The sequence below is a fragment of the Micrasema longulum genome, unplaced genomic scaffold (genome assembly GCF_059751315.1).
Source record: "Micrasema longulum isolate JH-2025_06_02 unplaced genomic scaffold, ASM5975131v1 h1tg000576l, whole genome shotgun sequence".
Lineage (NCBI taxonomy): Eukaryota > Metazoa > Arthropoda > Insecta > Trichoptera > Brachycentridae > Micrasema > Micrasema longulum.
In genome coordinates, this window is record NW_028277772.1 from 677,268 (window position 1) to 701,763 (window position 24,496).

The following is a 24,496-nucleotide window of genomic DNA, read 5'->3' on the forward strand; positions in this document are numbered from 1 at the left end:
TAAAATATATATTTATTTTCATTTTATTTTATTTTTTAACATATACGGTGAAATTGCTTTGTACAAAACATAACGAATTGTTTTTTAAAAAGATTAAGGTACAAAAATTAAACGTAAAAAATATATAACACGTTCAGTAAAAGTTGAAAACAATTAAAATTTAAATGTAAAAATCAAATTAAATAAAAAATATTTTCAACGATTAATATAACAAGATATTCATAAAGATACCGTTTCATATCATAATTAAACGAAAGGTTTAATTAATATTCACCATCTTTGAAAAAAATCAAAAAGTTTGTTCTATAGAAACGAAACCCTACATTAAATATATCCGATACGTGGGAATAACTATTGCCAAGTCCGTGGAGTCTGATTTATATATTAACTAGCGGACCCGACAGACGTTGTCCTACCCGAAAACTGGCTTGCTTGCTATTTATTACCTTGAAAAAAGACATTTTATTGATAAGTAGGTGTACCTAGGTACTTGTTTGTGATTAAATTCCAAAACTAAAAATGTTGATTTTCAAATAACATTGAAATTGAGTAGGTACCAAGGTACTTGTTTATGGTTGAATTCTAAAACATAAAATAAATATGTTTTTAAATATGGCACTCTTTTTGCAAACGTCAAACTACGGTCTTCTCGCCAACAGGGGGTGTACTTATATAGAAACACGATTTAAATTAATATTTTGAATTTAATATTATTTAAGTATTACCAAAAATCCGATCAAAATAAATAAATGGGTAGAAATTATAAGGAATTTAAGAAAAGAATCTGATTGATATCCACGATCGATGAATAAAACATATATGCTCCTAACTCCTTTTTTACATATTCGATTGAAGATTTTAATATTTACGAACACGCACAGCAAAAAGATCTATATTTCTCTGAAAACCACACGTAAATCAGTTAAGCCGTTTAGGAAGAGTACGGTGACATCACACGTACAGAGGAATTGTGTATATATAGATGATGATTTCATGAACGAGAATAAAGACTACCAACGTTTACAAAAATTAAGTAAAAAAAAAAGTGGTTGCCATTAATTAAGTTAGTTCTTAAGATTAAAACTTACTAAATAAATCTTTGGCTTTTTATCTAGAAGGGTCAATGTCAGATTTCATATTTTTCTGGCTACTATTTTGCAGAGGGTCGAAACGCCAATTAAAAAAACTTGTATTTTGAATTATCTTATACACATGTCTGTGTTGAAATATTTTTTATTCATGGTTGTTTTCAAAGACGCCAAATAGTTCATTAAAACGCTACGAAATCGATAAATTATTACTTTGCTCTAATATTACGATTTACGACATTAGACCTGATAGATCCAAGTCACAGAAATAATGAATAAGACGAAATTTTGTACTCGTGGGTGGAGGTTAACTGTAATATGTGTGCCCCCAATGCATGTAATATTATACATTATAATTACACTTTATAGTAAAGCATATTTTACTCATACATCAGTCGTAGTATTACAATACTTTGTTCCAAGAATAAAAATTGCCATTGCAACTGTTCGCGTTGGCGGTCAAAGCTCCCAACTCCCAACACGGTGACGCCTTGTTTGCCGTAATTTACATAGCACGTAATAAATTAGTCTTTTAGGAACCATAATTAATTACGTTATTTTATTTTCTAATTTACATTTATTAAGTACAGAAACACAGCTTATTGTGACACAACTAGAAAAGACTCATGCTTGTGAATTTGCTTGAACAAACATATTTATTTATTTCAATACTTTATATATCCACATATACAGTTTATATACATACAGATATAGATATTTATAGATATTTTATTTTATTTGGGAAATCAACAGTTCTACATACATATTTTTAGTAAACAAACAGATAAAGTGTATAAACTCAGAACTAATAACAGATTTCCACATAGTATACAAAGTTAGTAAAGAAAATATATTACATATCAAATAAATACATACAATTTATACATTAAAAAATGTTATTTTCATGTACTCAATAATCAAAGATTTTTTAAATATTTATTTTAAGGATATTAAGTTACTGTAAATTGGGCGGGATAAGGACAAAAATGCTTAAAGAGAGGATAAGGAGGGGAGGGGAGATGTACATATTTATTATTATAATATCAACTAAGTTACATAATACATTTTTAGTGTAAATTTTAAATCTGACAGAGTAATGTTTGTGTAATCTATATTTTTAAACTTTGTATTGTACATTGAAAAAGTCCTACGAAAAAAAGCATTTTTAACATATGATGTTTTACTTATTGGTACATGAAACAGGTGGTACCGTCTACAAATCCTGGCTGGCACATGTATTGTTATTAAAGATTACATACATACAAACAAGGGCGGGCATATTGCCTTAAATAAATCTCTTCCTACCTACTAGTACCTACCCAAACTGTTTAATTTGAGAAAATCAGTGGTATATGAACATATTGTCAGGATATTATAATATTTTCATTATAGAGCGAAATATTGATAAACATAAATATTTTTTAAGAAATAAAAATTAACTTAAATTCAACACTATATTATGAAGAGAGGAAAGGGTAAAGAAGAGAGAAAAAAGGGAGGGGAAAAAGAAAACTCAAATATTCAAGAAGTGACATTTTAAATATGATTTGAATAAAGATAAAGAAGGGGTGTCTCTGACATTAGTGAGTAGATTATTCCGTAATTGAGCCGCTACTACCGTGAAAGAGGAGGAAAGAAAAATAAAACGGTGAATGGGTATTGAAAGGGTTCTCTCATTACTAAAATGAAGAGTTAGCCCATGCTGTGATATATAGTAGAAGAGCTCTCTCAGATAAACAGGCGATGGGGGATTATTTAAAATACTGTGACAAATCAGTAATGCAAATCCATATACATATATTGCATATCTGTGCACACGTTCGCACACACATATATGTATATATAAATATATATATATATAAATATATATATATAAATATATATATATTCATTCATACATATATTTACATATTATATTCGTAAACACGTTTTTTGTGCAGACATTATGTGTGGACAAGAGGCTTTATATTGTTAATCGTGACTCATTTACGGTAAAATCTCGGAGACGTAGGTAACTGTGAAATTGTTTTACGTACATATCCTTTGTTCTAGAACAAAAAATTTTTCATAAAATTGATATACTCGTATATTCGTTTATTCAAATTAAGGAAGTTATTTACTTGTGATGATTTGGTAGTTGTGCTTAAATTATAGTAAATAATGTAGCAGTGAACCAAATATTTTTATTCAAAACGTGTTACTATCAAAGCAAACTAATTATTTAAAAAAATATAAAGAATCATCAATAAAACAATAATTTTAATAGTATAAATTTGAGCTCTATTTAAAAAAGGAATTTATGACATTTTCTTGTCGTATTTGGATAAATCGTTATTATTAAGAGAAACATATTTTGAATATATTTAGTGATCACTTTATTGAAGAGGCGGAAAATTAAACCATCCAGTCTTTATGAAGCATATTTTCCTTTAAGCAACATCAAAAGGCAGTAGGTTTGTAATTTATTTAACGTTTTGTGTACTTTTATTCTATCAGTAAGATACTATAGTTTTTAATACTCTTTTTTATATTATATTTACATTTTTACTATAAAGTTTATAGTTTAACTTGAAGGAAACATACAATTATATACTGAACCGAAACTTTTTTTATAAATGAGGAAAGTTAGTGATTTATGCAGTCGCGTTTTTTTTTTCTTTGACATGATAACGAAAAAAAAATTCACGGCATTCCTATGAAACGCATGAATTAATATTAACATAAAAATTGTTTATATTTTAAATACACTTAACTATGTAGATTTATTGACAACATAGAAAAAAAAATCCCCAGTTTTCTTAAAATAACTAAAAGGGTAAAGAAACATTACATGTAAAAATAAAATATGGATCTAAAATATTGAAATCTTTTTAAAATTTTAGTGGCGTCAAAACAATACTGATTTTTAAAAATATCTGGCGGTCAAGAGTACCCATTTTTAAATATTTTTAATTAGCTTTCTGTATCACTAAAGATTTCTTCTGTCGTTTGCTCATGTTGTTTGTTTCATATAAAAGCCTAGTTAGGGTGAAGACATTTAAATTTTTATCAATAATAAATTATGCTGTTATTTTAATTCACCATTTTTTTCAGGAAGGGTCAACTGACGTAAGTGTGAGTGTTCCTCCACCAAGGGGAACCCTGATAGGAATAGTTGGCCCAGGATCAAGCTCTGTTGCTATGCAGGTAAATATATTACGTTGTATATTATTTACTAGTATATATGTATATTGATTATATAAAACAATATAATTTTTTAACATCGAACAAAAAAAATACAATGCCAGAACCGTGGAAATGCTGTAAGTTCTGCTTTCTTTAGCGAAATTGGTCACGGAGGGTCTCAAAAAGCTGGCGATAGATTAAAGATCGCCAACAAATGTTATTGTTTAAGTTGTTACATATCGGTAGTCAGATGTCAGAAGGGACCATCTGTATTTTTGTCTATGTTTAAGTTTTCAAAAGTTTTAATTAATATTTAAGTAAATACACGCATGAAAAAAAAAAAAAAATAAGAGTCATTTAGAATGGTAATTTATTATTGAAAAGCAACACTAAAATATTTTAGTTTGTGGATTAAGGTCTTGAAATTGAGACGTTTTTCCGCTCACCTTAACATTTTTGAAAATTACAGATGGTCCCTTCTGCCATCTGACAAACGATATATTGTCGCGATTCGCGATACGCTCCATGATATGCCATCGCCTATTGGCGCGTCACGTTCTTTTTGAAATGATTACGAGTGCGTCCCTTTTCAATTTAAGCAAACGCAACCAACTGCCCGGGAATTCCCCTTTGATCACATCTCCCGTGTTACCTTTTTGCTCGTTTTCCTCCCCATACCGCAATATTATACTGTACTATATTAAAAATAGTACATATTGTGTTCTTACTAGTAAAATATTATATTTTTGACTGTCTTAGAACGGGGTTACAAACCCTAGTAAGACAGACACAAAAAATTAACATAAACATAAACAAAAAAAAACGGCAAGTTATTGCAAATATTATGAAGAGATTTTCATACAAAATATTTAAATTTCAATGTATACAAATATGTTTATGATTTTTTAAGTTTTTTAAGGTTTTTAGTTTTTATGGTTAATTTAAGACCTTAAAGTTTGGGAACATTTATAACTTGTCGGAAAAAAATACGCTAAAAAATAACAACAGTTATCTTTAGTATCTGTATCAATAAATTATTCAATCAAAATCTGAAATTTGTCACGTGGGGTCTAAAATGATTTAAAATTATTTTTATTTAAATATTTTATTTTTTATCATTTATTAAATAATTTTATAAATGGCAGATGTTTTTTTTAAAATTCTGTACAAATCTACTTTTATACATCAAGTAAATGTTATAACTGTAACTCTCCAAAAAAAGACTAACTCTTGTGCTTGGAGAGTGACTTACACTGTTAGAGTTGATTATTTATTAGAGTTTATATAATTTTAAATATATGAGTACATGAGAAAAAAAAACAAAAACATAGGATATATAACGAAAAAAATAAAATAATAATACATTCATACTAATTAAAATTTGATGCAGTTTGTACACTCGTTCAAAAAATTACTTTGAATTTATTTATGGATATATTAGTTTTAAAAGTTTATAGTTCATTTGGGATATTATTGTAATTTTTGACACCTTTGAAGAGAAAGCAATTTTGACGATGACTTGTGTGGAATTTAGGGATTTTCTTATTATTTTGGTATCTGGGTGACTTATTTATCCTAAATTCTTCTATTTTTTCTTCCTTATAAATTTGTTTAATGGAATTTATTTTATAAATAGTGTCTGCTGTATGAGATTTAAATAATTAATATAGAATTTCCGTATTGAATGTTGAGGGTTTCTTTAAAATTACTTAAATAATTAATCTTTGCGCTATTTTAAGTGGGTTTAATATATTGGGATATGCACCACACCCCATCCAACAATGGTTTTCTAAATTTAGTAATGGGTAACAAGGGCATCAGTCCAGTATGTAAGGCAGATGATGCCGCAGTAGTGGCTGAATCTGAAGACGACTTACAACGCATGTTATACGAATTCCATCTTGTATTGCAAAGGTTCAATGTGTCTATTTCAGTTTCTAAGACAAAAAATTTGTTTATAGCAAGACAACCTAAAAGGAGTAACCTGATTATTGACAATGAATCAATAGAACAAGTCGCAATCTTCAGTTATTTAGGAATTAATATATCCAGCCATAATGATTTGTACAACGAAGTCCAAGATCAAGTCAACAATGCCTCTCAAGTGTCAGGATGTTTAAAATTGATGATATGGAAAAATATAAATATACGGATCGATAGCAAATATGACATGTGTGAGACCTATCTTAACATATTCCGTAGAAACACGAGCGGACACCACGAGAACGAAGGACCTGCAGAGATGAGGGTCCTCGGATCGAATACTTTACACGGGGTACGTGCGAAATCTAAGATATAGTGCACTGGAGCAGATTCTGTAGAGGATTCTGGAGAGACCATATATATAGAATGAGCAGCAATAGACTGGTGTTGATAGCAGCCAAAGAATAACCTTCCGGAAGACCCCCTAAGCGATGGAAGGATAGTTGGGCCTCATTACGGGTGACTGATTATTCTAAGTAGAACAGATCGTCAGATCTACAAGAAGACAAAGGAGAAAAAGAAGCAATGTACTCTTACACTGAAAGAAGAAAAAAAAAGTTTTTTTTTTACATTATTTAGTCGCTTTTAAAACTTAAGATACGTTTGTATAATCAATGATTCATTCCTCTTATTCATTTTTTAACCCTTACCCACCCTTGTGCAGTTGTGCGAATATTCACTTTAAAGGGAAACGCCGCAAGGGAAGAAGTTTTAGAAAAACTGCCCCCGGTACATTATTATGATTCTTGTAACGTTTTCTTCGAGAACAGAGTAGTGTACACATAAAAATAAATCACGTGCTGCCCCATTGAACGTTAAATATACCAAAAACTATAAATCATGTTAAAAGACCCGGAATAAGAAACTTCCCAAATCTCATTTCCTTTAAAATACTTCCACAATCTCTCGTTGCAAACTTATCCGCTATGTAAAATGCGTATGTAATTTTAAAGTTTTTATAATTATTTGGTACTTACTTACTTATTTATATTTACGCCCAATGTGCATTTTTAAGGACATATTTATGTATACATATAATAATTATAAAAGAAAGTAGAAAGGGACAATGGTATATATTGGACTTGGTGGGAGTGGAAGCGGGAGAGAGGTGTTTATAATTGAATTTGATTCAGTGACCGTATAGACATATGCATTAAACACCATGGCCCTCACACAAAGAAATGTAGAAAAATTCAAATGCGCACAGCGATCCGTGGAAAGATCCGTGATTGGTATAAGCCAAAAAAATAAAATAAGAAATGAAGAAATTAGAAACAGAACCAGAATAACGGATATTGTGGATCGCGTTGCAGGACTAAGTGGCAATGCACAGGGCATGTTGCGAGACAAGACCCCACAAGATGGACCTAAGATGGAGACCTTGGGAGAATAAGCGAGGCGTCCGAAGACCTCAAAAAATATGGTCCGACGACATAGCTGTTGAAGGGGGTAAAAATTGGCTTGATTGAAACCTATATCTAGCTGTGGAGATCAGAAGGCTGAAGAAGAAGAAAAAGAAGAAGATCGTATGAAAGAAGACAACTTGTTATTAAAGAAATCAAGACTGTTTTGTTTGTAGAAATAAGAATTCTGGATATGAAAACCATAGTTAGTTCTATGGTTATCGGTACTGCTTCGGTTATACTTATACATATTTTCTGAAAATTAAATAAATATCTAATATTTTATTCATAACAGTAAACAATTATATTCCGCATACCAGTTTCTCAATTTTAAAGGCAAACAAATATAATAAAATAACGCAATAAATTTATATGTAAATTGGAATACAGTAGATTGTATTTAATGTTGCCATTAAACTTTATTAAGTCTTGAGTTTTTCTACTAACATTTCTCGGTGGAACTGCGTTTTAATTATGATAATAAAAATACGTATATAGTTTTATGCCACTTTTATTCATAATTTTTACCAGTGACCGGGTTTCGTTGTGATCGACATCGTCAGACTGGTGGAAGACTGAACAGATTTCTATGCATATCCAACACATGTAATTTGAATGCATTTTTATTGTAAAACTTCATAAAATTTTACATTTTGCATCTGTTTTTATTTTATACTTTCAAAAGGTACTTAAATTCATGCAATTGTTTTTACTTTATGTTTAAATTATTAAATTGAACTATTCTATTCCCATAATTATACAAAATCATGATTAACAACTCTGCCTGTACTTGTATATAGCCCAGAAATTTGTTTAGTCTCCCGCCTGTCTGACGATGTCAGTCACGACAAAACCCGGTAGAATAAAAGTAATTGAGCCTACATTTTGTTCATTTGGTTCATTTTGTTCATTTTGTTCATTTCGTTCATTTCGTTCATTTTGTTCATTTTGTTCATTATGTTTATTTTGTTTATTTTGTTTATTTTGTTTATTTTGTTTATTTTGTTTATTTTGTTTATTTTTATTTATTTTATTTATTTTGTTTATTTTGTTTATTTTGTTTGTTTTGTTTATTTTGTTTATTTTATTTATTTTGTTTATTTTGTTCATTTTATTCATTTTGTTCATTTTGTTCATTTTGTTCATAAAGTTCATTTTGTTCATTTTGTTCATTTTGTTCATTTTGTTCAATTTGTTCATTTTGTTCATTTTGTTCATTTTGTTCATTTTGTTCATTTTGTTCATTTTCTTTATTTTGTTTATTTTGTTTATTTTGTATATTTTGTCTATTTTATCTATTTTATCTATTTTATCTATTTTATCTATTTTATCTATTTTATCTATTTTATCTATTTTATCTATTTTATTTATTTTATTTATTTTTGCACCACAACAGGCCAAGAGGCCCAATTACAGGTAATTTATATCCCATAACACCCAGGCTTGAGAAAAATCACATTTCAATTTTTGCTGCGTTCTCACCGGGAATCGAACCCGGAACCTTCCATGCGTGAGTCAAGCATCTTGACCATTACACTACGGAGGCCGCCAAATTTTTCCTTTTGTATATATGAATTAATCAGTATTATTTTATTTATGTATTTATTTTATCTTAAAATAGCACAAACATATACATGAAAGTCTTAATATTAACTTATTTCTAATAATTAGTGAATTATTTACTAATCATCAATAGTTATAAAATATACATACATATGTATTTTAAATTTACACTTCATCGAAACAGTAATATGGTTACGAAAAAGATTCAATAAAAAATAAAAACAATACGAAGAATTAGAAGATCTGTTGATGTTTTGCAAACAACACAATCACTAAACCACACACTAACCACAGCAGCAGTACAGTAGGTATGCTACCATACCAAGAAAGTTTAAACAAATTAACCACATTTAAATTTATTGCAACAGAGATGGAAAACATTATGGAGAAGGGAATATGGAAGTCTAGGCGTTTACATGGCTTATGACCTGTCATTGGCTGGTTTAAGTGGCCACTTTACACATTGTGTAACATGTGTAAATGGCTAGACTTCCATGTTCCTTTCTCATTAATGTTTTCCCTCTCTGTTGCAATAAATTCAAACATGAATAACTCCCTAGGGAGGAAATCCAGCCAGTCTCCAAGCATTTGGACATACTCAAACATCGTTGAATTAATTACCAGGTAATAGAAGAAGTAAAAAAAATGGAAAATTGTTTTCAGGCGTTGCCTAGTAGGTGATTTGGTTCAGCCGGATAAATCTCACTCACATAATAAAGGTTTCAGCTGCTTTACTTCACAAAAGTCAACAGATGGAAGAGTTGAGGAAATGTTTATGTTTAAACATGAGCAAAATGGTGAATGTTACACAGCGTGTAAAGTGGCCACTTAAACCAGCCAATGACAGGTCATAAGCCTTGTAAATGCCTAGACTTCCATATTCCCTTCTCAATAATGTTTGTCTTCTCTATTGCAATAAATTTAAATATGAATAACTCCCTAGGGAGGAAATCCAGCCATTTTGCAAGCATTTGGACATACTCAAACATTATTAAATTAACCACATTTCAAAACAAAGCTTCATACTTTCATACCGGTACCGGCAAGGGCCGGTATGAAGGTCATAAAAACCTGAATATGATATTGTTAGAAATAGAATATTACAACCAGAATTATCTTCTTAAAAAAATATATTTCAATAACTGATTTTTTTTTAAAGTATTACCGGAGGTATAATTTTACGTAGAAAAAAAGAAAAACATCAAAAAATTTATGTGATTTAAAATGCTTGTATTTCTTTTTAAAAACAAAAAAATAAGATTTTGCCTCCGTTATCTTCATTTTCAATTTATCACTTTTTAATAATATTAAAAAATTTAGTTCAATATTTAGTCTTCATATGAGGATTGAGGCCCCAAAGTTTAGTCTAAGTTTGAAATGGCGTAATTAAGCCGTCGAAAAGTAATTATATTTTAGTTATACATAAATTTTATGTATATTTTTAAATAGGAGCACATTTACAATTATTGTTTTTTATTATTATTATTATTATTGCGCGATTTAAAAAAAAAGGTAAAATTGTATGATTTCCTCATTTTTTGTGCGTTTTACCGGACTAGAGCCTTAAGAGTAATCCCGAAAAAATAAAAACTGACAAGGGTAAGTTGAGCTAGTTCTTAAAGTTTCAAGAGCCAACTTACCTTTATATTACTATAATAAAAGCTAAATAGGTACCAGCGTAAAATTGTAAAGGAACGGAAAATACATATGTAGAGTGTCCTTTTAATTTAAAACGATAATATTTATCGTTAAATTTACTTCAGTAAGAAAATAACTACTTATTGACGTTTATTTTATGAATGAATAAATAGTAATAATATCATATGTTCTTATTCTTAGAGGGGGGGGGGGTCAGGGCTATTCAAGCTTCTGACGTCACTGCGATCTAATATCTATTGTTAGTTAGTATTAGTTAGTACATAACCACTTAACGACTGTTTATGTCTACTGGTTTCGAGACGTACCCGTCTCTTCGCCAGGACACTCACTACACTGACACTTTTTGATTTAAAAACTAACCAATCGTGAAACTTTCAACCTTCTAGCCACTTCCCTTTCTAACTTCCACCCCCTCACATTCTGTAACATATTATTAAATATTTTTAACCTTATTTTAGTGCATGTTCGGACATGGTGGTATTTGCATCGCCTTTAACTTTGCGTATACTACGGTGATGGTAAAGGTGAAAGTTGTGTGTAATTTACTATTTGCAAGTTGGTGTAGTAAGTGTCCTTACGAAGAAAAGGGTACGTCTCGAAACCGGTAGACATGAAAAGTCTGTAAGTAGTTATAAAATAATATTTATCAACATTAGTTAAAATTTTGACCACAAAGTTAATGCTTTGAACATAAATAATAATTTATTTTTTTTGACCATGTAAATATGTGAAACATTAGTATTATTGGCGTGCTTAGATTTAAAGAACGCATGAATGAAAAGTCTACGGAATGACGTTCTATCCTCTTTGTTTACTCCTTCGAGACAAAATAAAGAGTGATGGTTAGTTAGACCAGCGTACCGGAAGAGAAATCTGATTATTCTCATCTTGAATCTCAAATTCAAGGATAGTTATTGGCGACTTATTAAGAGGATATACGGAAAAAAGCAGTTTGATGAATACAGTTTTCAAGTAACTCTCTTGCAGATAGCTTCCCGAACATTCTGCGAAAAAGACAACTGCTTGTCCTCGTATTACTTAAAATTGAAACGATTTGTAGTTAATCAAAGAAAAAGTATTAAAAATAATTTTTCTCTTCGCACATTTTTTTTTTCACAGACAGTTATCATATTTAAATAACGTGCATCTGAAGACGGCAGATAAAATTTTGGATTGTCCTAGCTCCGATAAAAGATCATTTATAATTAAAAAAACAAACGGAAGGGACACGCCAATGGTGAAAGCGTATCTGGTGTGTAAAAAAAACTATGACTCTAGTGCCATACTCCAAGGAGAAATTACAAGAATACATTTAAAAAATATATTTGTTTGCTTATTAACAGTTTATTACACATTTTTTGGGACAACTCCATGGTGTTATGGTGTTCAAGTCGTGTTTTGAGTTGGGACGAATAATTAGTTTACACAGTCACACGAGTTTATCACCACAAATAGTATATAGGAACACAATCTTTAAAAAAAAAAAAAAAATATCTATTCTTGTATCCATCATTATTTCTAGCTGGATTACAACACCCTCGAATTTCGTGGTCAATTTTTTTGGGAAACACTTCTATCAGCATATTACAACAGATGAAGAACATTCAAGAGAAGGTAATCTAAAGTCTAGTAATCTACAGGGCTTATGACCTGGCAATGGCTGGTTTAAGTGGCCACTTTACACACTGTGTAACATTCACCATTCTGCCCATATTTAAACATCTATATTCCTTCAATTCTTTCATTTGTTGACGTTTGTGAAGTCAAAAAGCTGAAACCTTTATTTATGCGGGTGAGATTCATCTAATTGAATTATTTCACCTACATACTAGGCAACGCCTGAAAATGTTCTTTTTCCGATTTCTATACTTCTAAACTAGCCATTTACAGGTCACAAGCCCTGTAGATGCCTAGAATTCAATATTACCTTCTCTTAAATGTTCTTCGTCTCTTTTGTAATATGTTAATATGAACAGCTGCCCAGGGAGTGGAATCCAGTCCTTGTCTACAAAAATTTGGACAAACTCAAAATATTGTTGACTTCTATTATCTGTTTTTTGGAAGTATTCTCGTATGGTTGACTGTACAAAGCTGCTTGGTTTAATAACAATACATGTGCCAGCCAGGATTTGTAGACGGTACCACTTGTTTCATGTACCAATAAGTAAAACATCGTATGTTAAAAATGCTTTTTTTCGTAGGAATTTTTCAATGTACAATACAAAATTTAAAAATATAGTTTACACAAACATCACTCTGTCAGATTTAAAACTTACACTAAAAATGTATTATGTAACTTAGTAGACATTATAATAATAAATATGTACATCTCCCCTCCCCTCCTTATCCCCTCTTCAAGCATTTTTGTACTTATCCCGCCCAATTTACGGTAACTTAATGTTCTTAAAATAAATATTTTAAAAACTTTGATTATTGAGAACATGAAAATAACATTTTTTTGTGTATAAATTGTATGTATTTATTTGATATGTAATATATTTTCTTTTCTAACTTTGTATACTATGTGGAAATCTGTTATTAGTTCTGAGTTTATACACTATATCTGTTTGTTTACTAAAAATATGTATGTAGAACTGTTGATTTCCCAAATAAAATAAAATATAAAAAATTGAAATAAATAAATAATCCAAATATACTGACAGAGATCAGTTTGAATGATCCCAATAATTAAACTTAGCGAGATGTCATGCACTGTTTTACACACCAAGAAGCCGTACAAATGCAAGTCAGAATTCACCCATTAATAGGGCAATCGCTTGCTGAATACGACATCTGCGGATAATGTGGATCTATTTGTCTGTACATATCGGCAGTTTAGAAGCTATTTGCTTTCTATTAATTACTTTCTAACTTATATTTACAGTCTGCACTACGTGATGGGTTAAACAGCCCGTAAGTAATGCTGGCAACAATTTGTCAAATAAATAAGAAATTATTATTTTTTTTCAAATATATATATGACATATAAATACGGTAAAAACAGCAAACTCAAACAAATGGTTTATATTTTTTTTTAAAGCGAGAAAAAAAGGTGGTTACGTTATTAAAAAATCATCAAGGAGTTTCCCACACAAATCCCACCCGTTAAGGAAATGTTTGAAATTTTGTACGATAAAAAGTTAGACCGCGTACCCTCTAAAAAATGCTCCCAATTTTTCAATATTTAATTTAATCGTATGAATGCAAATACACAGATATTATTTATGCGTTTTTGAGGTGTTTGTTTGTTTAAAAATCATATATTTGATTTACTGTTTCCAGGTGCAAAACTTGCTGCAGCTGTTTAGCATTCCCCAAGTAGCGTACTCAGCCACGTCACGCGACCTATCGGACAAGTCCAGGTTCAGTTCCTTCTTGCGCGTGGTCCCCTCGGACTACTACCAAGCCCAGGTTCTGGTGGACATCGTGAGGAGGCACAACTGGACGTACGTGTCAGCAGTCAACACAGATGGTGAGAATATTTCGCATGAGATAATTCTCTCAAACTCTTAAATGTCGTCGGTCGGCGTGCATTAACGCCAATCTGCTCAATATTTTTTTTCTAGGACAGTTAATACTCTCTTTAAAATCAAATTCAACACATTATGTACTCCGATCTACGATACTGTTTTTCTTCAGGAAGCTCCCCTGCTATTAGTTTCACCCGTGTCTTATGATTAGGGAACATCCAATAAGACTAAACAAGAGTTTATTTATTTATTTATTTTATTTTATTTGGGATTTTTACACCTATAACATAAACAAAATAAGTAGAAAATTACCAATACTTAAGCCAATTTTAAAAATCCACTGTAAATCTAATGACACATAATAAATAAGAAAAGAGTTAACGTAATTTTACATGTGTGACGTTTGTATTCATGTGTATGTTAATGTGTGTATGCGTAAATGAGTGAGGGAGAGAGTGCGTGTGTGTGGGTGCGTAAGTATAAAAAAATAATTGTTTAAAACTTGTAAATATATTAAAAATGGTACAAGAAAGAGCTTGGTAAAAAGTTTAAAACCTTTTTGTTAAAATTTAAATCAAGAAATGTTATAAATTGTATTTTTTAAAAGTATGTTACATTTCAAAACCGTATTCTGAAAAATTAGCATTTTAGTTTAAAATTTAACTGATACACACTGAATGAATAATGTGCGACGAATCCCATACAATACGAGTACGGTAGGTAACCACAAAATGCAGTAAATACGATATAATGTCAACAATAATACAAGGTTTGACAATACGCGAACGTCGATTCAAAACGAACATATGTACAAATACATATTATATGCATATACATACAAGTTCTAAATGAAAATATAAAAATATAAGTTATCATTTTTGACAAAATTATAGTTTGGCGGCCATGCCATTAAATTTTTTATATTTTTGCACCGCAACAGGTCAAGAGACCCAATTACAGTGCTCAATTACACCACAAAACACCCAAACTTGAGAAAATCACATTTAATTCTTGTGTTTTCACCGGGAATCGAACTCTGAACGTATCGTTCGGACTATTTATTAAATTACATTTTTTTTTGATTACATATGTTAAATTTTTTATACGTAATATGTATTACTTTATTTATTTATTTACATACATAAGTTTATTATTCATTATTTGAGACAATAAGTCCCAACACATGAGTATATCACGATAAATATAGGATCAGAAACAAAAAAAAAATTTTTTGAAAAAACACATATGTGGCACATCAATATGGTAAACAGTAAACTCAAACATTCGGAAAATCATCAAAGAGTTTTCTCCTCAAATCCCTCCCACTAAGGAAAATCCAGTACGTAACTCCTTTCTTGAAAACAGTATCTGTCCTTGAGAGCTTAATACGCTCTTTCAAAATATTAAACTATCTCGGTGCGATAATTGAGAGATATCTCTGAGCAAAGGTCGTACGGATTTAGGGTATGACATAATTCATGCTCTGGGAAAACCTCGTACGGACATTTTGCTGAGACCTCTCCTTATTGTTTGACCAGAAGTGTGTAAGTGCTTATTTTAGGTACAATTGTCTCATATCCAGCACCTTCATGTATTGGAACAGCTGTTCTGACGAGTATGTTGGAGGGCGCCGGAACATTATTCTCAATAATAATTTCTGTGAAATTATGAGCGGCTTGAAAATGGATGCCGCACAACCCCCCTTAGCCAGCTATTCCATAGGTGGATTGAAACAGAGCAAAGTACACACTTCTGAGAGTGCCAATATCCAGAATGTCTCTTAGAGAGCAGAATAGATGGCACAGCTTTCTTAACCTAGAGTTCAGTGACTGGACCTGAGCCTCTCATCGCAAATTCCTATCAATGATAACACCAAGGTATTTTATGGAATCTACCCGTTGCAGAAGTTGGTGTGTTTTATTACAGTAAATTCCTAGATAAAACGTGTTGCTTGGTAGTGAACAATTATTTATACAAAATGTCAGATATTTAGTTTTATCGATATAAAGTGTGAGAAGATTATCATCAAGCTATTGTTTAACAATGTTTATACCAAAGTTTGCTTTCTTATGAAATTTATTTATAAAATCAAAAAAATCGCACATAGGCCTGACCTGTGTGAGTGGGTATACTTAAATTTAGAGTACATTATGAAATCTATGGTAAAGATGCATTTATAAATACATTTTTAAAAAACATATAAAATATTTGTTTTAATTAAATTAAATTTGACTTAAGCGTCTTAACCACTATACTACGTATCCCGCCAAATTTACATGTCATTATCATCATAAAACTATCATTTGCATCCGGTGGTGCATAGGGCATTGCAATCTTGAATGAAATGAAGAGTATCTTAATCATTTCTTACAAGAAGGTAAAGAGATTAATTTTACGCTTCGGGTGCAGTCTAGAGACAATGGAATACTTTTTCAAACAAGTATTTCATGTCAATCTTAGCAAGAATCGTACCCGGGACCTCAAGTATGGTAGGCGAACGCGCTAACTACTGCGCTATGAGGCGGACATTTCTCCATTAGATATTTTAAAGGGGATTTTTACCAAAGAGCAGCCATAAATTCAAAACACTCGTCCAGGATTCTGGTTCTATTTCACACAAAGAACTGCATTCTTTAGCCGCTTGGACACGTAAATAAAAATACATTTATGCGCTCCGAAAAAAATCAATAGGAATCGGAAGACTTTAACAACGAAAGGTCAGTTGGAAAAGTTTTACAATATGTTCATATTTACTATGTGTTTTTTCAAATCAAACGGATGTGCGGGTAAAAAAAAAATACCTGAAGGCAATATATCTGCACTTACGTATATGTATATGGCGGCCTCCGTGGTGTAGTGGTCAAGATGCTTGACTCACAGATGGAAGATTCCGGGTTCGATTCCCGGTGAGAACACAAAAATTAAATGTGATTTTTCTCAAGCCTGGGTGTTATGTGATGTAATTCACCGCTGTAATTGGGCCTCCTGGCCTGTTGTGGTGCAAAAATAAAATAAAAAAATAAAAAAAATATGTGTATAACGAGTTAAATAAATCAGAGTAATAAAATAATAACATTAAATCTAATTTGATTCCATCAAATTTATTTACACAAATTTCTAACATTAAATCAACGTATACATAAATACGAAGGATTTGTAGTTTTACTATTAAAGTTTAAGCCATATTGTGGTATTCTTTACAATTAATTCTCAGTAGTTCACTATTTAATGGTTTTCAGCTGTTGTTTTCTTACAAACACTTCCTTCACTTATTTTAATAAAGCGATTAATTAATAAAATGGCAATATAAACGATAGGCGAGCCAGTTATCAAACCTGACCCTTTGTAATTACAGCGGAGATAATCGAAGATCCGGTCCATAACGCCCCTTACAACACTTCTAAATGCCATTCTGGGGACCTTATTCGACCCTATAAAATTCTAACTAAGAAAACATACACATTAAACGCAATTTACTGTAATTAAGATTTATTTCTTCGAATTTTTTAACCCTTAAGGCTATGATATTGCATAAGTCCACATAGAATACAAGAATTGATAAAAATAACTCTTAACATATTACAACAGACGTAAAAAAAAAATACAGAAGGAAATATAAAATAGGAAAAAAAAAATATTTCTTTATTTTTACCTTTCACTAAACTTAATCTTTACCATTACTTAAATTGAATTTACACTCTTATTTTATATAATTTATGAAAGATGTTGAAGTTCTATAATTGAGAATATATGTAAAGAACGTTAGTTATGCTCACTTAAAAAATGTATGTATTGTATGTATTCTTGTTGAAACAAATAAATTTAAAAAAAAATAAAAAAATATAGAAGTCTAGGCATCCACAGGGCTTATGACCTGTCATGAGCCTGTTTAAGTGGCCACTTTACACACTGTGGAACATTCACCAAAAAATGGGACAGTCTCAAAACGTTGTTTATGAATCTACCTGGTCCAAGAAGTATTAAAATTTAAAAATATTTTCAGGCGTTGCTTAGTATGTAGGTGGAATAATTCAATCAAATGAATCTCCCCCACAGCAATAAAGGTTTCATCTCTTTAACTTCACAAACGTCAACAGATAGAAGAGCCGAAGGAAAAAGAATGTTCAAATATACGCAGAATGGTAAATGCTACACAGTGTGTAAAGTGGCAACTTAAAACAGCCAATGACAGGTCATAAGCCCTGTGGATGTGGATGTAAAATGTTCTTCATGTCTGTTGTAATGTGTGAATATAAACAGCTTCTTAGGGTGTTGAATCCAGTCCTTGTCTACAAAAATTTAGACAAACTCAAAACATCGTTGGAAAATATCTCTCTTATGTATTAAAATAATGAAGTTGTATTTCGCTGTAGCAGACCTAAGCGATATTATTATTTTTTTAAATACGAGTATAGGTATATTATAGTATTTATTTTAAAAAAACCTATAAACATGTTATTACAATACTAATACATTAGAAATTTAAAAAATCAAAAAATATTCATACATATTTGTCCCGATAAACTATTAAATAATCATCGTGTACTCTGACATTAGTATTAAATTAAATAAAAATAAAAGAGCTCAGTCATGATAATAATATTGTTAATACCCGTAAAATAACGAAGATATATTAATTTTGTTTTTGATTTATTGAAAAAAAAACAGTATTAAGAAAAAAAAAACTCGAAAAACCATATGAAATGGTTTAAAATATTTTTTTGAAGTACGAGTATATTAATAGAGGAAAAAGAAATACAATTAAATAAAAGAATAAATATATAATTTACCATTTTAAAAACTTACGGAAAATAGATTGTTACATAATGTTACAGGACCGTCTCTGGAGGGATTTTTTTGCACAGTCTTACAAGTGTTAAACATAACAAACATAAGTTTAAATTAAGATGTTTTTTCAACAAAGATGAAGCATTTACAAAACTTATAATCTTTTGTTGGCTAGGATAAGTAGTCACTTTGTACACTCTGTAATATTCATCCTTGCAACATCTGTCATTGAAAATTATATCGAATCTTGTTCTGTCGTCGGCTGGGATAACATACTGTTTAACATTCACCATTCTGTCTATAGGTTGACTTCTATATTCGTATATGAAACTTTTCAATTTTATAAATATTGAAATAAATTACGCTTGGTTTGAATAAAACTTTTTCTTGAAATTTTTTAGGTAGATAATTTAATTACTTAACTTACCCGAAAAAGCGACACTCGTAAGAAATGCTAAAAAGTAACTTTAATTGTACTCCGAAAAATTTACATTTTGAATTAAATTCAAATCTTGTTTCAGAGTTTCATCAAAGTTTGTAATTTAATTTGAGTGAAATTTCACTCTAATTATTAGGAATTTCTAATAAAAATTCATTATTCGTATTTTGGTCCAGTAATCAAACAATATTATGTACAGATGCTTAGTGAATTTCACTTCACCTATTTGAACCATTAAAATATTGCAATTAACATATATTACGAGTATTATCTCCAATCGAAAACATTTTTTTGCGGTTCTGGTTTTAATTTAACTCTATTATGCTCGCTATTAAGATTGGGTTTCAGGGAAAATTCCTTAAAGCTCATAGAAAGCTATTTAAAGGGAAGAAAGGCAATGACGAAGAATCTTAATTATATGAGTGATAAAATACCTATAACTAAAAAGTGATAGGTAAAAGTCTTCATTTACCCTTCTTAAATCTGGCGTCCCACAAGGTTCCGTGCTTGGTCCAATGCTCTTCACACTGTTCACTAACGATGTGTCCAAAATAATTCACTCATTCGGATTACTTTCTCACTGTTATGCGGATGACCAACAAATCTATTTTTACTGCTCTCCTCAAGATATAAACAATTGAAAAAATCGTGTGTCTCAATGCATCCAAGCCGTCAACAACTGGATGTCATCAAACAGACTCAAACTCAATTCATCTAAAACTGAGCTTCTATTGACAGCGACAAAAAAGCGACAACACCTTTTAGACCAATCTCCAATTTCAATCACAGGTTGTGATCTTACCAATAGTACAAATGTTAAACTACTGGGTGTTCATTTAGATTCAGATCTTTCTCTTCATTCTCAGGTCAATAAAACGGTAAATGATGGTTTCTTCCATCTCCGACAGATCAAATCCGTGCGGAGAAATATTCCTATAGACGCAACTAAAGCTCTTGTAAATACTTATGTCGTTTCGCGTCTAGATTACTGTAATGGAATATACGAAAATCTTCCAAAATATCAATCTAATAAACTTCAATCTGTTTTCAATGCAGCAGCAAGGCTTATTACGGGAGTAAAAAAATATTCTCACATCTCACAACATCTTCGAGATTTGCACTGGTTAAAAAGCCCAGAGAGAATAAAATACAAGCTGTGCTGGACAGTATTCAAATCCCTTCATCAAATGGCTCCAAAATACCTATCGGACCTTTGTATTAGGGAAAATACATGTCAAAGAAAATCTACTCTTAGGTCAGTATTTGATTCAGGAAGAGGAAAACTTGTTGAAATCCGGCGCTCCCCAAGCACTAGATTTGGAGATCGTGCTTTTGCCGCCGCCGGCCCCTCTGCTTGGAACCAATTGCCTTCATACCCAGTCAGTTCAGACCCCAACTAAAATCCCACTTCTTTAAACTATCATACCCTCAATTTTAAATCTGGAAATATAATGTATCACTTAAGTTTAGTTATAATGTAAGTTTAGATATACAATTATAAAGCGCCCTTGGGGTGATTTTTTACAAAAATGGCGCTATATAAATCAGCCAAATATTATTATTATTATTAATAACTATAGGAGTCCCTTAGGGGTCTATATTAGGCCCCCTATTGTATTTATTGTATATTGATAACCTTATATATTCAAATGTATCAGGGAGGTATTTTGTATATGCAGATGATACTGCAAAACAACATCAATGAGGATCTGAATAAATTTATGTACTGGTTAGATAATAACTCATTAATAATAAATACAAATAAGACTAAATATATGATAATAAAACAAAAAAACAAACACCCCATAAAACTTAACCTAATAATTAAAGATGAGCAAATTAAACAAACAGATAATGAAAAGTACTTGGGTTTGGATGTGGATGAAAAATTAGCATGGACAAAACACATCAAAGCAGTTATAAAATACTAGGTTCAATTATTGGAATAATGAGAAGAACAGATGTCTTTGACAAAAGTAAAAAATTAATGATATACAATGCTTTTATACTTCCACACTTTGTATATGGATTAATAATATGGTCGCAATGTAGTAAACATATGCAAGAATCAATACAAAGAACAATGAATAAATCACCTAAAGTAATATTTAATTTTAATAAATATACTAGAAGTACAGAATTATATAGAATAACAAAAATGCTCAATCTAGAGGAATTGATTTACATAGAAAAAATAAAAATGATATTTAAGATGAAAAATAATTAAAAAAAGACAAATATTAAATTTAATTTTAACTACAACATACATAAAATAAATACAACATCATCAAATAATTTTACTTGCGAACAACCTAGGACCAACAGAAAAAGAAACAGTTTTTTGTATACAGCAATAAATTTTTACAGTTCACTTTCTAATGATCTAAAAAATATACAAAACATGTACTTACTTAAAAAACACCTAAATAAAACAGTTCTTACAGCCCGTGTGACGAGTGATATGAGATGTTATTTTATTGAATTTTTATTTAAACTATTGTGTTATTATATATAATATCCCCTCATACAAGCACTTTTGCTGATTGGGAATATTTTGTACTAATAAAATATGTAATAAAATGTAATATATAGAGTTTAAAAATCTTGTATTTTGTCATAAATAAATAAATAAATAATTTAAGTACGTAATACCTGGACGAGTGCTTTCGACTCGATGGCTACTCTCAAGTAATCATCCTAAATAAGAAAATTGAGTGAAGGTAAGTTCGCCTCATAAAGCAATGGTTAGCGGGTTAGTATATCATGCTTGTAGCCCCGGGTTCAATTTCCGGGAAGGTCGACATGAAATATTGATTAAAAACATGGTTCCGCACTGCAATATTTCATGTTTGCATCTGGAGCGTGAGGCTGATCACCTTACCTTCATAGATGATCGATTTATTCCGCATTTTGTGTGCCAATTAATTATTGGGTGTAGACAGGGGTGTAATGATGATGATGACGGTATTATTTAACCACCTGGAAACAGAATAAATAAATAAAATTCATAGTAAATAATAATTCATGAGATTAATATTTAAAGTTCTCTAGTTCTCATTTCTATTTTAAATAGGCTTTTGAGATAAAAAGCGGCCACTTCAAAGCGATTATAAACTCCAATAACTTTTTCCAATGACTTTTGACAACTACCAAGATTTAAAAAAAAAAAAAATTTGTTTTGTTTTTATTTTATTTGGGAAACCAACAGTTCTACATACATATTTATAGTAAACAAACATATATATATGCTTAACTTTCGTCTGTTTTTTTATACCAAGCGATTACAAAGCCGGCTCTTTTAACATATCGATACGTACACTCTGGAAGATAGTAAAACAGATGGAAAAAATATAATAACATTTTCTTATGACGATGCTTTTATATGTCAATAGGCCAAAATCCAACTACATTATCCGTGCATCTAACCGTTCGTTTTTAAAACTGACACATCAGAATTGAATTTGACTTCAAAATTTGCTAAATTTTCTCATATTTTAAATAGGCTTTTAAGAAAAAAAGTGTCAAGCTCAGAACGATTAAAAATTGGAATAAATCGTAATTAAAGGAAAAATTGCTCGGTGGAGCAAATTTTTTCCACTTTTAATGAGTAGATATGCGTACCGAGGGGTACTGAACCCGTCGATTCATACCGGTGTATCTTCCTCAAAACTTGAAGTTGAGGGGATCGGTAGTGTATCTTCGTAATCGCTAGTAAAAAATATCTTCAACTATGATGTCATTATGAAGCTATGTCACTTAAGTGGGTATAAAAGTTTACCGTGACATACGCTTCCCCTTGTTACATATCGATGTAACTTGAAGGGAGAGAGTCGGTAGTGTATCTTTGTAATGACTCTGGAGAGTTTATCTTCAACCATACCGTCATGGTGAAGGTTTGAAGTCCTTAATTTTCCATTATAATCGCGGCCATTCCCCTTATTTCATTATGTTCATGATTAATGGGTAAACGATCCCCTTTCAGGACCTATCTAGACACTGCTCATAAGTATTTCGATATACAAAATGTGTTAGCGACATGCGGAAAAATCCGCAAAGCCTTTCTTAATCTGTAGTGAAAAATAAAAAGAAAAAGAAATATTCCCTGTCCCATTAAGAAAACAGCCTGAATAATTTATGATTTTTTGCCTGACTTTAATCGTTTTTTTATTTGGCTTTGTAAATGAATTAGGTAACTCTTGATATATATTTTTTGTAGTTAATAAAAAATATCTGTGTGTGAAAGGAACAACGGAGTGAGTAAAAAAACTAATTTTGAGTTAAGTATGCCGAGTTCTTTTTAGGGGACTTGGCTAGAAAAGAAAAGTAAGGGTTAAAAACAATAATTTCTTGTGATTATTTTTTAAAAACAGACAAAAAACATGATTCTTAACTTGACACTTTTGGCAAGAACTAAAATAATAAGCGTACTTGTCTTACCTGCATTTTATTTACTCATTCTGTTGTTACTTTTGCCCACATATTATACCCAAAAGATATTGTTGCTGGACGGATGAAGAATACATGGTGTTTTTGTCTTGATGGAGTTTACAGCCCCGCCATACTATGCTCCTTACGCTGCCACCCCATCGCCCGATGTTGTTCTCTCCGCCCACACACTGCTCTACTCGCGCAATTAATCGCGACGATCCGCACTTGTCATTTGTCTTTCTTTACAATGGACAATGAATTTGTGACAGCGTACGCGCTATGCATTTTTAGTATAGTTAATCCTATCAATGTCATACGAAGAAATATATTTCATTCAAAAATGATGCGTGCGTCTCGCGTGAGCTCTCGATGCGAACTGCGACCGTGCGATTATGTGGCCAGCTACTTGCGCTCATATTGCCAGTCCTTTGACTCTCGCTCAAAAACTGACAAAATAGGGAGCGGTGGGCACGACGAGGAGCATGGCGTGCGGCATGACGAGTAATGTTG

The 24,496-nt window shown here is 30.9% G+C and overlaps 1 protein-coding gene across 1 annotated transcript in view; it reads left to right on the forward strand.

Moving 5' to 3' along the window:
• Positions 1-24,496, forward strand: part of LOC148280485 (metabotropic glutamate receptor 5-like) — a 113,176-nt gene that overhangs the window by 9,687 nt on the left and 78,993 nt on the right. The window contains exons 2-3 of the mRNA XM_088228321.1: positions 4,182-4,274; positions 14,144-14,333. Of these exons, the coding sequence (XP_088084447.1) occupies positions 4,182-4,274; positions 14,144-14,333 (283 nt within the window). The remainder of the gene's footprint in view (positions 1-4,181; positions 4,275-14,143; positions 14,334-24,496) is intronic.